Source organism: Manis javanica, chromosome 8 (genome assembly GCF_040802235.1).
Source record: "Manis javanica isolate MJ-LG chromosome 8, MJ_LKY, whole genome shotgun sequence".
Classification (NCBI taxonomy): Eukaryota; Metazoa; Chordata; class Mammalia; order Pholidota; family Manidae; genus Manis; species Manis javanica.
The window spans coordinates 30,281,091-30,295,720 of NC_133163.1; the positions used below are offsets into that span (position 1 = coordinate 30,281,091).

The 14,630-nt window shown below is 37.1% G+C and overlaps 1 protein-coding gene across 4 annotated transcripts in view; it reads right to left on the reverse strand.

Annotated features, from left to right (window-relative positions):
* Positions 1–14,630, reverse strand: part of PCNX1 (pecanex 1) — a 288,523-nt gene that overhangs the window by 194,564 nt on the left and 79,329 nt on the right. For 2 of the 4 annotated variants that reach the window (XM_073242202.1, XM_073242203.1), the window contains exons 4-5: positions 14,018–14,123; positions 5,688–5,807 (exon numbers count right to left, since the gene is read on the reverse strand). In XM_073242202.1, the coding sequence (XP_073098303.1) occupies positions 5,688–5,807; positions 14,018–14,123 (226 nt within the window). The remainder of the gene's footprint in view (positions 1–5,687; positions 5,808–14,017; positions 14,124–14,630) is intronic. The other 2 variants (XM_073242204.1, XM_036998687.2) reach the window with 1 other exon arrangement.

Below are 14,630 nucleotides of genomic sequence, written 5' to 3' on the forward strand. Positions count from 1 at the left end.
CAATTGCTCAACACAAGCCACTAGGGGTCACAGTTATCCCAATAAAGAGGCCAGGAGCAAGTGGAAAGCCTTAGCTCTCCCAGCTGACAGAAAGCCAATAGCTCACCACTGCACCTATCAATATGAAAAGGCAAAAAAATTTGATCCAGACAAGATTAACCCAGACAGCCTCGACATCTGCTACATCCTCCCCTGAAAAGGAACCCGGGGATATAGATTTAACCAGTCTTGCTGAAAAAGAATTCAAAACAAAAGTCATAACCATGCTGATGGACTTGCAGAGAAATATGCAAGAACTAAGGAGGGAGAATACAGAAATAAAACAAGCTCTGGAAGGACATAAAAACAGAATGGACGAGATGCAAGAGACCATTAATGGACTAGAAAACAGAGAACAGGAACGCAGAGAAGCTGATGCAGAGAGAGATAAAAGGATCTCCAGGAATGAAAGAATTTTGAGAGAACTGAGTGACCAATCAAAACGGAACAATATCCGCATTATAGGGGTACCAGAAGAAGAAGAGAGAGAAAAAAGGATAGAAAGTGCCTTTGAAAAAATAATGGCTGAAAACTTCCCCAAACTAGGGGAGGAAATGGCCTCTCAGACCACAGAGGTACACAGAACTCCCATGACAAGGGATCCAAGGACGGCAACACCAAGACACATAATAATTAAAATGGCAAAGATCAAAGACAAGGACAAAGTATTAAAGGCAGCCAGAGAGAAAAAAAAGGTCACCTACAAAGGAAAACCCATCAGGCTATCATCAGAATTCTCAACAGAATTCTGGCCCTACAGGCCAGAAGAGAATGGCATGATATACTTAATGCAATGAAACAGAAGGGCCTCGAACCAAGATTACTGTATCCAGCACAATTATCATTGAAATATGAAGAAGGGATCAAACAATTCCCAGACAAGCAAAAGTTGAGGGAATTTGCCTCCCACAAACTACCTCTACAGGGCATCTTACAGGGACTGCTCTAGATGGGAGCACTCCTAAAAAGAGCACAGAACAAAACACCCAACATATGAAGAAGGGAGGAGGAGGAATAAGAAGGGAGAGAAACAAAGAATCATCAGACTGTGTTTATAATAGCTCAACAAGCGAGATAAGTTAGACAGTAAGATAGTAAAGAAGCTAATCTTGAACCTTTGGTAACCACAAACTTAAAGCCTGCAATGGCAATAAGTACATACCTTTCAATAATCACCCTGAATGTAAATGGACTGAATGCACCATTTACATTTACAGAATGGATAAAAAAGCAAGACCCATCCACATGCTGCTTACAAGAGACTCACCTCAAACCCAGAGACATGCACAGACTTAAAGTCAAGGGATGAAAAAAGATATTTCATTCAAACTACAGAGAGAAAAAAGCAGGTGTTGCAATACTAGTATCAGACAAAATAGACTTCAAAATAAAGAAAGTAACAAAAGATAAAGAAGGACATTACATAATGATAAAGGGCTCAGTCCAACAAGAGGACATAACCATTATAAATATATACGCACCCAATACAGGAGCACCAATACAGGAGTATATGTGAAACAAATACGAACAGAATTAAACGAGGAAATAGAATGCAATGCATTGATACTGGGAGACTTCAACACACCACTCACTCCAAAGGACAGATCCACCAGACAGAAAATAAGTAAGGACACAGAGGCACTGAATAAAACACTAGAACAGATGGACCTAATAGACATCTACAGAACTCTACACCCAAAAGCAACAGGATACACATTCTTCTCAAGTGTACATGGAACATTCTCCAGAAGAGACCACATACTAGGCCACAAAAAGAGCCTCAGTAAATTCCAAAATATTGAAATCCTACCAACTAACTTTTCAGACCACAAAGGCATAAAACCAGAAATAAACTGTACAAAGAAAGCAAAAAGGCCCACAAACACATGGAGGCTTAACAACATGCTCCTAAATAATCAATGGATCGATGACCAAATCAAAATGGAGATCTAGCAATATATGGAAACAAACGACAACAACACAAAGCTGCAACTACTGTGGGATGCAGCAAAAACAGTCTTAACAGGAAAGTATATAGCAATCCAGGCACATTTAAAGAAGGAAGAACAATCCGAAATGAATGGTCTCATGTCACAATTATCGAAATTGGAAAAAGAAGAACAAAAGAAGCCTAAGGTCAGCAGAAGGAGGGACATAATAAAGATCTGAGAAGAAATAAATAAAATTGAGAAGAATAAAACAATAGCCAAAATCAATGAAACCAAGAGCTGGTTCTTCGAGAAAATAAACAAAATAGATAAGCCTCTAGCCAGACTTACTAAGAGGAAAAGAGAGTTCACACAAATCAAAAGAATCAGAAACGAGAAAAGGAAAATCACGATGGACCCTACAGAAATACAAAGAATTATTAGAGACTATTGTGAAAACCTATACGCTACAAGCTGGGAAACCTAGGAGAAATGGACAACTTCCTACAAAAATACAACTTTCCAAGACTGACCCAGAATGAAACAGAAAATCTAAACAGACCAATTACGAGCAACGAAATTGAAAAGGTAATAAAAAAATTACCAAAGAACAAAACCCCGGGCCAGATGAATTTACCACGGATTTTTATCAGACATACAGAGAAGACATAATACCCATTCTCCTTAAAGTTTTCTAAAAAATAGAAGAGGAGGGAATACTTCCAAACTCATTCCATGAAGCCAACATCACCCTAATAACAAAACCAGGCTAAGAGCCCACCAAAAAAGAAAATTACAGACCAATATCCCTGATGAATGTAGATGCAAAAATACTCAATAAAATATTAGCAAACAGAATTCAACAGCATATCAAAAGGATCATACACCATAACCAAGTGGGGTTCATCCCAGGGATGCAAGGATGGTACAACATTCGAAAATACATCAACATCATCCACCACATCAACAAAAAGAAAGACAAAAACCACATGATCATCTCTATAGATGCTGAAAAAGCATTTGACAAAATTCAACATCCATTCATGATAAAAACTCTCAGCAAAATGGGAATAGAGGGCAAGCACCTCAACATAATAAAGGCCATATATGATAAACCCACAGCCAACATTATACTGAACAGTGAGAAGCTGAAAGCTTTTCCTCTGAGATCGGGAACTAGACAGGGATGCCCACTCTCCCCACTGTTATTTAACATAGTACTGGAGGGCCTAGCCACGGCAATCAGACAAAACAAAGAAATACAAGGAATCCAGGTTGGTAAAGAAGAACTTAAACTGTCACTATTTGCAGATGATATGATATTGTACATAAAAAACCCTAAAGACTCCACTCCAAAACTACTAGAACTGATATCAGAATACAGCAAAGTTGCAGGATACAAAATTAACACACAGAAATCTGTAGCCTTCCTATACACTAACAATGAACCAATAGAAAGAGAAATCAGGAAAACAATTCCATTCACAATTGTGTCAAAAAAGAATAAAATATCTAGGAATAAACCTAACCAAAGAAGTGATAGACCTATACCCTGAAAACTACAAGTCACTCTTAAGAGAAATTAAAGAGGTCACTAACAAATGGAAACTCATCCCATGCTCATGGCTAGGAAGAACTAATCTCATCAAAATGGCCATCCTGCCCAAAGCAATATACAGATTTGATGCAATCCCTATCAAATTACCAGCAACATTCTTCAATGAATTGGAACAAATAATTCAAAAATTCATATAGAAACACCAAAGACCCCAAATAGCCAAAGCAATCCTGAGAAAGAAGAATAAAGTAAGGGGGGGTGGATCTCACTCCCCAACTTCAAGCTCTACTACAAAGCCATACTAATCAAGACAATTTGGTACTGGCACATGAACAGAGCCACAGACCAGTGGAACAGATTAGAGACTCCAGACATTAAATCAAACATATATGGTCAATTAATATTTGATAAAGGAGCCATGGACATACAAAGGCGAAATGACAGTAGCTTCAACAGATGTTGCTAGCAAAACTGGACAGCTACATGTAGGAGAATGAAACTGGACCATTGTCTAACCCCATACACAAAAGTAAATTCAAAATGGATCAAAGACCTGAATGTAAGTCATGAAACCATAAAACTCTTAGAAAAAAACATAGGCAAAAACCTTTTAGACATAAACATGAGTGACCTCTTCTTGAACATATCTCCCCATGCAAGGAAAACAACAGCAAAAATGAGCAAGTGGGACTACATTAAGCTGAAAAGCTTCTGTACAGCAAAAGACACCATCAATAGAACAAAAAGGAACCCTACAGTATGGGAGAATATATTTGAAAATGACACATCCGATAAAGGCTTGACGTCCAGAATATATAAAGAGCTCACACGCCTCAACAAACAAAAACAAATAACCCAATTAAAAAATGGGCAGAGGAACTGAACAGACAGTTCTCCAAAAAAGAAATACAGGTGGCCAACAGACACATGAAAAGATGCTCCACATCGCTAATTATCTGAGAAATGCAAATTAAAACTACAATGAGATATCACCTCACACCAGTAAGGATGGCTGTCATCCAAAACAACAACAAATGTTGGCGAGGCTGTGGAGAAAGGGGAACCTTCCTACACTGCTGGTGGGAATGTAAATTAGTTCAACCATTGTGGAAAGCAGTATGGAGATTCATCGAAATGCTCAAAACAGACCTACCATTTGACCCAGGAATTCCACTCCTAGGAATTTACCCTAAGAACGCAGCAATCAAGTTTGAGAAAGACAGATGCACCCCTATGTTTATCGCAGCACTATTTACAATAGCCAAGAATTGGAAGCAACCTAAATGTCCATCGGTAGATGAATGGATAAAGAAGATGTGGTACATATACACAATGGAATACTACTCAGCCATAAGAAGAGGGCAAATCCTACCATTTGCAGCAACATGGATGGAGCTGGAGGGTATTATGCTCAGTGAAATAAGCCAAGCGGAGAAAGACAAATACCAAATGATTTCACTCATCTGTGGAGTATAAGAACAAAGGAAAAACTGAAGGAACAAAACAGCAGCGGAATTACAGAACCCAAAAATGGACTAACAGGTACCAAAGGGAAAGGAACTGGGGAGGATGGGTGGGCAGGGAGGGATAAGGGGTGGGGGGAGAAGAAAGGGGATATTAAGATTAGCATGCATGGGGGAGGAGGAGAAAGGGGAGGGCTGTACAACACAGAGAAGACAAGCAGTGATTCTACAACATTTTGCTATGCTGATGGACAGTGACTGTAAAGTGGTTTATAGGGGGGACCTGGTATAGGGGAGAGCCTAGTAAACATAATATTCTTCGTGTAAGTGTAGACTAAAGATTAAAAAAGAAAGAAAGAAAGAAAAGGGGGATTACTCCTTGATAGGATAAAAGTAACTGTAAATCAACAATTAATTCATGTTTTAAATATCCTTAATTTTGATCACTTAAAGGGTGTCAGATGATCGGCTATGAAGGTACACTTTTCTGATAATATTCCTTTCTCTTAAAAAAAAAAAAAAGCAGTTCCTGTGTGGTGACCTCCAATGAGTTCTACACAATGATAAAAGGGCATATCAAAGTGTGGGCAAAGGGTCTGTTTGTGTTTATAGAGAGGATCAAAGCCTAATTTGGCTAAGCAGAAAATGAACGACATGAAGAAGAACTTCCAACATCAGCACTCTCTAGAAGAGTCATACCAGAAGATGATCATCAAAAAACCTCAACACAGATCCAGGCGATGCTGCAGTTGTAGCTGCATCCATCCCACCGGTTCCTGGACTTGCCATTGGAATGAAGAAGGAGATATCCAAGCTGGCCTGTGCATACAGTGAAACAACAAATTTGACTGGATCTATACTGTTGGAACTCAACCAAGAATTAGGAGAAGTGCAAGTTGTAGCGCTCCAAAATCTTACGACTACAGACTATCTACGGTTAAAAGAACACATGGGATGTGAACAGTTCCCAGGAATGGGTTGTTTTAATTTGTCTGATTTCTCTCAGACTGTTCAAGTACAGTTGGACACTATCTATCATATCATAGACAAATTTTCACAAATGCCTAGGGTGCCTAACTGGTTTTCTTGGCTTCATTGGAGATGGCTGGTAGTTATAGATCTGCTTTGGTTATGTAACTGTATTCATATTATGTTAATGTGTGTGCACAATTTAGTTAGTAATTTAAAACCTATACATGCTTAGGTTTCTCTACAAGAAGATATGTCAAAGAAATAATCAGTCCTCCCATGTTTTCTTCCGTCTGCTACCTCTATAGCTTTTCTTCTTCCTTCATAATTACAACCCTTAAATAGAATTCATGCCTCATATCGAATTTACCGAGTATCAAAATTCCTCCAAGTGGTAAAGATACCTCAAGACAAATGCTGGGCACAGAAGCCACAGGGCATAAATCTGCAAAGAAGTAAAAAGCTAACCTTTTCAAACAATATGGCTTCTCTCTCACTTACCAACTTTACATCTCCCTGTATGGCCCCAGTAGATGACTGGTTAGCCAGAGACGGACGGGTAAGATTCCTCAAGGGAGGAACAACCTAAGACAGGCACAGTCGCAGGGGGGCCATCAGGTGAGAAATTGGGGATCAACAGTGGTGAGGCTTAGAACCTCACACCCCCTGTTTTGAGAGAAAGCTTCTGCATCTGTGGATGTTTTATTGCCCTTGTCTAGCTCGCATTAACACTTAGTCTACAGGCACACACCTGATCATCTAAAATTGCTCTCTTACAACACTAAACTATGTTTTCTACCTTTATCTTGCATCTACCTACCACTTCAGCATTTTATTTAAAAAATAATAATAGTAATAATAATAATAAAGGGAGAAATGTGGGATCCAGATATAAATCAAGTATAAAAATCTAACGAATATTCATATTTGACCTGATTGTTTATAGTTTATAATGCATGATCAAAACTGAAAGTTTCTGTGATGACTGCCCTTGTACTGTTCACCATGTAAGAACTTATTCACTATGTAAGAATTTGTTCACCATGTAAGAACTTGTTCATTATGGTTCAGAAGATTGGAGACTGACAAGAATTAGGCTTGAGATGGATTAATGATTGTGCATTGAGCATTGACTCCCCTATACAGAATTTTATTGTTGTTAACAACCATTTGATCAATAAATATGAGAGATGCTCCCTCAGAAAAAAAAAAAAAAACCCAAAGACTCCACTCTAAAACTACTGGAGCTAATATCGGAATTCAGCAAAGTTGCAGGATACAAAATTAACACACAGTAATCTGTGGCTTTCCTATACAATAAAAATAAACTAATAGAAAGAGAAATCAGGAAGACAATTCCATTCACAATGCATCAAAAAGAATAAAATACCTAGGAATAAACCTAACCAAGGAAGTGAAAGTTCTATACCCTGAAAACTATAAGACACTCTTAAGAGAAATTAAAGAGGTCACTAACAAATGGAAACTCATCCCATGCTCATGGCTAGGAAGAATTAATATCTTCAAAATGGCCATCCTGCCCAAAGCAATATACAGATATGATGCAATCCCTATCAAATTATCAACAGCTTTCTTCAATGAACTGGAACAAATAGTTCAAAAATTCATATGGAAACACCAAAGACCCCGAATAGCTAAAGCAATCCTGAGAAGGAAGAATAAAGTGGGACAGATCTCACTCCCCAACTTCAAGCTCTACTACAAAGCCACAGTAATCAAGACAATATGGTACTGGCACAAGAACAGAGCCACAGACCAATGGAACAGAATAGAGACTCCAAACAGTAACCCAAACATATATGGTCAACTAATATTCGATAAAGGGGGCCATGGACATACAATGGGGAAATCACAGTCTCTTCAACAGATGGTGCTGGCAAAACTGGACAGCTACATGTAAGATAATGAAACTGGATCACTGTCTAACCCCATACACAAAAGTAAATTTGAAATGGATCAAAGACTTGAATGTAAGTCATGAAACCATAAAACTCTTAGAAAAAAACATAGGCAAAAATCTCTTAGACATAAACATGAGTGACCTCTTCTTGAACATATCTCCCCGGGCAAGGGAAACAAATGCAAAAGGCTTCTGTACAGCAAAGGACACCATCAATAGAACAAAAAGGTATCCTACAGTATGGGAGAATATATTCGAAAATGACAGATCTGATAAAGGGTTGACATCCAAAATATATAAAGCGCTCACACACCTCAACAAACAAAAAGCAAATAATCCAATTAAAAATGGGCAGAGGAGCTGAATAGACAGTTCTCTAAAGAAGAAATTCAGATGGCCAACAGACACATGAAAAGATGCTCCACATCGCTTGTCATCTGAGAAATGCAAATTAAAACCACAATGAGATATCATCTCACACCAGTAAGGATGACTACCATCCAAAAGACAAACAACAACAAATGTTGGCGAGGTTGTGGGGAAAAGGGAACCCTCCTACACTGCTGGTGGGAATGTAAATTAGTTCAACCATTATGGAAAGCAGTATGGAGGTTCCTCAGAATGCTCAAAATAGAAATACCATTTGACCCAGGAATTCCACTTCTAGGAATTTACCCTAAGAATGCAGCACTCCAGTTTGAAAAAGACAGATGCACCCCTATGTTTATCGCTGCACTATTTACAATAGCCAAGATATGGAAGCAACTTAAATGTCCATCAGTAGATGAATGGATAAAGAAGATGTGGTACATATACACAATGGAATATTACTCAGCCGTAAGAAAAAAACAAATCCTACCATTTGCAACAACATGGATGGAGCTAGAGGGTATTATGCTCAGTGAAATAAGCCAGGTGGAGAAAGACAAGCACCAAATGATTTCACTCATATGTGGAGTATAAGAACAAGAGAAAACTGAAGGAACAAAACAGCAGCAGAAGCACAGAACCCAAGAATGACTAATAGTTACCAAAGGGAAAGGGACTGGGGAGGACAGGTGGGAAGGGAGGGATAAGGGCGGGAAGAAAAGAAAGGGGGCATTACGATTAGCATGTATAGTGTTGGTGGGCGCGGGGAGGGCTGTGCAACACAGAGAAGACAAGTAGTGATTTTACAGCATCTTACTATGTTGAAGGACAGTGACTGTGAACTTGGTGACAAGTAGTGATTTTACAGCATCTTACTATGTTGATGGACAGTGACTGTGAATGGGGATGTTGGGGGGGACTTGGTGAAGGGGGGAGCCTAGTAAACATAATGTCCTTCATGTAATTGTAGATTAATGATACCAAAAGAAAAAAGAAAAAAAGAAAAAAATGAAAAGTACAGACCAATACCCCGATGAACATAAATGCAAAAATCCTCAACAAAATTTTAGCAGACCAAATTCAAAAACATATTTAAAAGATCATTTACAATAGCTAGGTAGGATTTATTCCAGGGATGCGAGAATGGTTCAGTAACCGCAAATAAATCAGTATGATATACCACATTAAATAAAGGAGGTATAAGAACCATATGATCATCTCAATAGATGCTGATAAAGCATCTGACAAAGTTCAACATCCATTCATGATAAAAACTCTCAACAAAGTGAGTATAAAGGGCATATCTCAACATGATAAAGGCCACATATGACAAACCCACAGCTAATATACTCAATAATGAAAAGCTAAAAGCTTTTCCTCTAAGATTAAGAACAAGACATGATGCCCACTCTCACCACTTTATTCAACATAGTCCTAGAAGTCCTAACCAAGACAATCAGACAAGGGGGAAAAAGGGGAGAAGTAAAATTATCACTATTTGCAGACAATATACTATATACAGAAGAGCCTAAAGATTCCACAAAAAAACTATTAGAACTAATAACTGGATTTGGCAATGTCAGATACAAAATCAATGCACAGACATCTGCTGCACTTCTATATACCAACAGTGAACTAGTAGAAAGAGAAAACAATTCTACTTGTAACTGCATCAAAAAGAATACCTAGGAATAAAACTAACCAAGGAGGTGAGAGACCTGTACTCTATAACTATAAAACATTTACGAAAGAAATTGAAGACAACACAAATAAGTGAAAAACTATTCCATGTTCATGGATAGGAAGAATTAATATTATTAGGCCATCCTGCCCAACCAATCTACAGATTCAGTGTAATCCCTATCAAAATACCTATAGTAATTTTCAATGAACTAGAACAAATAATCCTAATATCTGTATGGAACCAGAAATGACCTAGATAGCCTAAGCAGTCTTGAGAAAAAAACAAGGCTGGAGTCATACACCCAGATTTCAAAATGTACTACAAAGCTACAGTAATCAAAACAGTATGGTACTGGCACAAGAACAGATACAGGGACCCATGGAAGAGAATAGAGAGCCCAGAAATAAACACACACCTGTATGGTCAATTAATATATGACAAAGAAGACAAGACTATACAATAGAGCAAAGAGAGTCTCTTCGATAAATGATTCTGGGAAAACTGTACAGCTACAAGCAAAAGAATGAAACTGGATCATTGTCTTCTACCATACACTAAAATAAACTCAAAATGAATTAAATAACTAAATATAAGACCTAAACCACAAAACTACTAGAAGAAAACCCAGGCAGTAAACTCTTGAACATCAATATTAGAAATTTTTTTCTGGATATGTCTCCCAGGCAAGGGAAACAAAAGCAAAAATAAACAGGTAGTACTACATCAAACTAAAAAGCTTCTGCACAGCAAAGGAAACCAATAAAATGAAACAGCAACCTACTGTATGGGAGAATATATTTGCAAATGATGATTCTGATAAGGAAGGCACTAACATCCAAAATATGTAAAGAATTACACAACTTAAACCAAAAGAATAATCCAATTAAAAAATGGCCAGAGGACTGAACAGACATTTTTCCAAAGGTGTTTTTCCCTACAGATGGCCAACAGACACATGAAAAGATGCTCAACATCACTAATCAGGGAAATGCAAATCTAAACTACAAAGAGATATCACATCACACTACTCAGAATGACTACTATCCAAAAGACTAGAAATAACAAGTGTGGCAAGGATATAGAGGAAAGGAAACCCTCATACACTGCGGCTGGAATTGCAAATTGGTTAAAGCCACTATAGAAAACAGTATGGATGTTTCTCAAAAAACTACAAATAGAAATACCATACACCCAGCAATTCTACCTCTGGGAATCTAATCCTAAGAAAGCAAAATCATTAATTCAAAGAGATATATGCACCCCTATGTTTACTTCAACATTATTTACAATAACTAAGATATGAAAGCAACCAAGGTGTCCATCAACAGATGAACAGATAAAAAAGATGTAGTGTACATATATACAATGGAATATTACTCAGCCATAAAAAAGAAATCTTTTCATTTGCAACAACATGAATGGACTTGGAGGGTATTATGCTAAGTGAAATAAGTCAGAGAAAGATGAATACCATGCTGTTTCACTTACATGTTGAATATGAAAACAAATGAGCAAACTAACAAAACAGACTCATAAACACATAAAATGGATGGTTGGTTACCATGGGGGGAGAGGGGAACAGGTGAAATAGGTGAAGGAGATAAAGAGGTACAAACTTCAAATTATAAAATAATTTAATCACAGAGATGGAAGTATAGTATAAGGAATATATCTCATAATATTGTAATCTCTGTGTGGTGACAGATGGTAACTACACTTACAGGAAGCTTTTATTTAATAATGTATATACCTAATGAATCAGTTCATCTGAAACCAATATAATATTGTATATAAATTATATTTCAATTAAAAATGAGAAAAAGGAAAAAATGGGGAAAAGAAAGGGAAGGGAAATGGAGAAAAGATGGAAAGGAGAAGGGTAAGGGTGGCAAGAAAAGAATGGTAACAATAATGACTAAGACACAGACACTATATTGAAGGAGTTCCCTATCCAGTACAGAAGACATTTACATAAACAACTTTGATAATGTGTAGTAAGTGCTACATAATAAAATACGTATAAGAAACATAGTATGTGTGTACTGGTAATGTTTCTACTAACATACAAAAGACCGACTCTACTTCTTCAACTTCCCTAAAGCGTAACGATAATTATGTCAAACATTTCTCTTGTTATAAACAGGAGAAAACTAAAACACCAAAATCCAAGTAGCACAATAGCCTCTAATATTTACTCATTTTTACTCAAGAGTTAATATTTTAAGGAAAACCAAATTAGGTATGCTGTGCATTTATGTGGAGACATGCTTTATTGCATTCAGGATGGGACTCACTCCCTAAAACAAGTAGGACAAGTTCCCAAAGCCTTGATGCCAGGGATAGAGTTACCAAATGTGGCTGGCCAATGCTGTGCCCTTTCACCTGTCCTACTGAAAAAAATTTTAAAGGTCTGACTCCCCCAAAACACTGTTGAAAAAATGTACTTCAAAAAGATACAGGGCAATTTACATTTGCCAACTTCTGCCTGTAGAAACAAAGGCCTAGGTTAATTAAGAATACAAAATTGTGTAGCCATATGTAAGGACTAAGTAATTTCATTTTATAAAAAGAGACTGAGGAAGCACAAGGCCAGCAAAACAAGGATCAAGGAGAGTAACATTCTTCTCAAACTGGGACTGTAAAAATTGATAATAAAAAAGTAACAACTGAATTAGAATGTCACAGTCCTTTTCCACAATGTTCTCTTTTTTTTTCTCCTCAACTCCAACATCTCTCACTCCACCTGTTTATTATGGAAAGAAGACAAATTAGAGGACTTATTTGTTCTGTACTATACTCAGTCATAACTAAAACTATTGCCCAAAATTTATCCACATGAAGTTTAAATCATGAAATACAATTCAAACAGAGGTAAATCTTCTATCAAACTATATGAGGAAATAAGACCCTTTTCAAGATTTTGATTCATAGAATATGGTGTTTTCATAATATTGTTCCTAAATAGTATGGACAGTAGAGAAAAAGGAAAATCTGCTCTACAGAGGCTTATTCACTGCCACATACCATCAACACACCAAAAACTAAGTACTAAATAAATAACATCAGAAGTGCTCCATCTGCAAGAGAAAGGGACTATACCACAATGTCCTTGCAAGTCTTTAGGAACAGGACATGGTTATAGTAAGAGCTAGAATTAGGCCATAAAATAAAGGATTATGTCTCTGGAAAGAAAGGAGGAAGAGAAGAAACGAGTGATTTCAATCCACAAGTAGTACAGTGTAACAGAGGGAAGACAGGAGTGAGAAATGAAGAAGTGAGGTCTAGCCTAGACCCTGATATAAATCGTTTCCTTTTCTATATAATGAAAGATAATGAGCACTAAAACTCATGGTTATCTGAAATTCTAATATGAGAAGACCTCAAAACTTTCTCACAGACGTTTACTCTCTTATGCTTATGTAATTTTACTCTACTACTGAAGTTGTTTGCTGAGAAGGCAAGCAGGAATAACTGGGACTTTGCTGAGAGTGGGAGATGTTCAGGATGAAAATGGGCCATGTAGCAGCAAAGGCCCAGCTGAGGTGAGACAGAAGGAATAGGGCAGGCTCCAGCCGAGGTCTGAGATACTTTCAGAGTTCTTTGTAAGTTAAAAATACAAGTCATATAGCAGAAAGACCTTGAAACTGGCAAAAGCAGATGCAGATTCTGCTTCTTGCTCTACCATTAACATCTTAAACACTGAGAGATTTTGAGGAAGTTATTTATTTTGCTGTGTTTAATGTAGGAACATGTGACCCCAAACCACAGACATCATCTATACTTCTCCAACACAGATAATGAAGGTAAGTAAGAGAGTGAAAGCTAGAAGCTAAATTTCCTAAGGGTGTCTTCCCTATTTTGATCAAAACTATCCCCACACAATAAGTATGTGGTGCATGTTCAGCAACAATGTACTTAATTAATGTGAAAATTCAGCTAAAAATAAGAATACTAATAAAAGATACTAACAATCAAAAATTATTAATCAACAAGATAAACCCAAATACCAGCTGACTATTACAGACAAAATGCTGCAGACCACCATCAGAAAAGAAATAAGCAAAATAAAATCACACAGGTTCCTACCTGGTTACTTGGATCTAGGCCAGCATAAGAATTTCTGGAACTGCAGCCAACTGGGGGTGTGGCCTCTCGGATGAACTCAGACATTTCAATTCCTCCACCAGGATCACTGTGGGAAATAATGAGAAAAAAAAGTGTCATATTTTTGTTACCAATGGCTTTCTTCCTATTTTTTTAAAGTTATTATACTTTCCTCTATAAAACTAAGAGCAATTTTGTATAGAGCAAATAGCCAAAAAAAAAATCACCTTCATTTGTACATCTAATAATTTTTCGAACTATTTTATAACCATGTCACTATCTGAAAATATTTAAAACTCTCTCTCAAACTGTCACAACCAATCCAACATTAGAAACTAGCCTTAATTACAATTGTAGCATACTAAATATAGCATATATTTCATGATATTTGCCATAAAAACACTTTAGCAAAGAAATAATCTGCCTTCTTTTTCCCAGAAGCAAAGAGCAATTGGTCATTGTAAACACAGAAAGTAATCAGATCTTACACTACCACCCGCCAAGAACACAATCTAATTGAGCTGCATGACATGATGAAAATGCAAGAGAGCAACCATCCTAGTCAAGCTATTTGTATCTGTATTTTGTAAGTTAA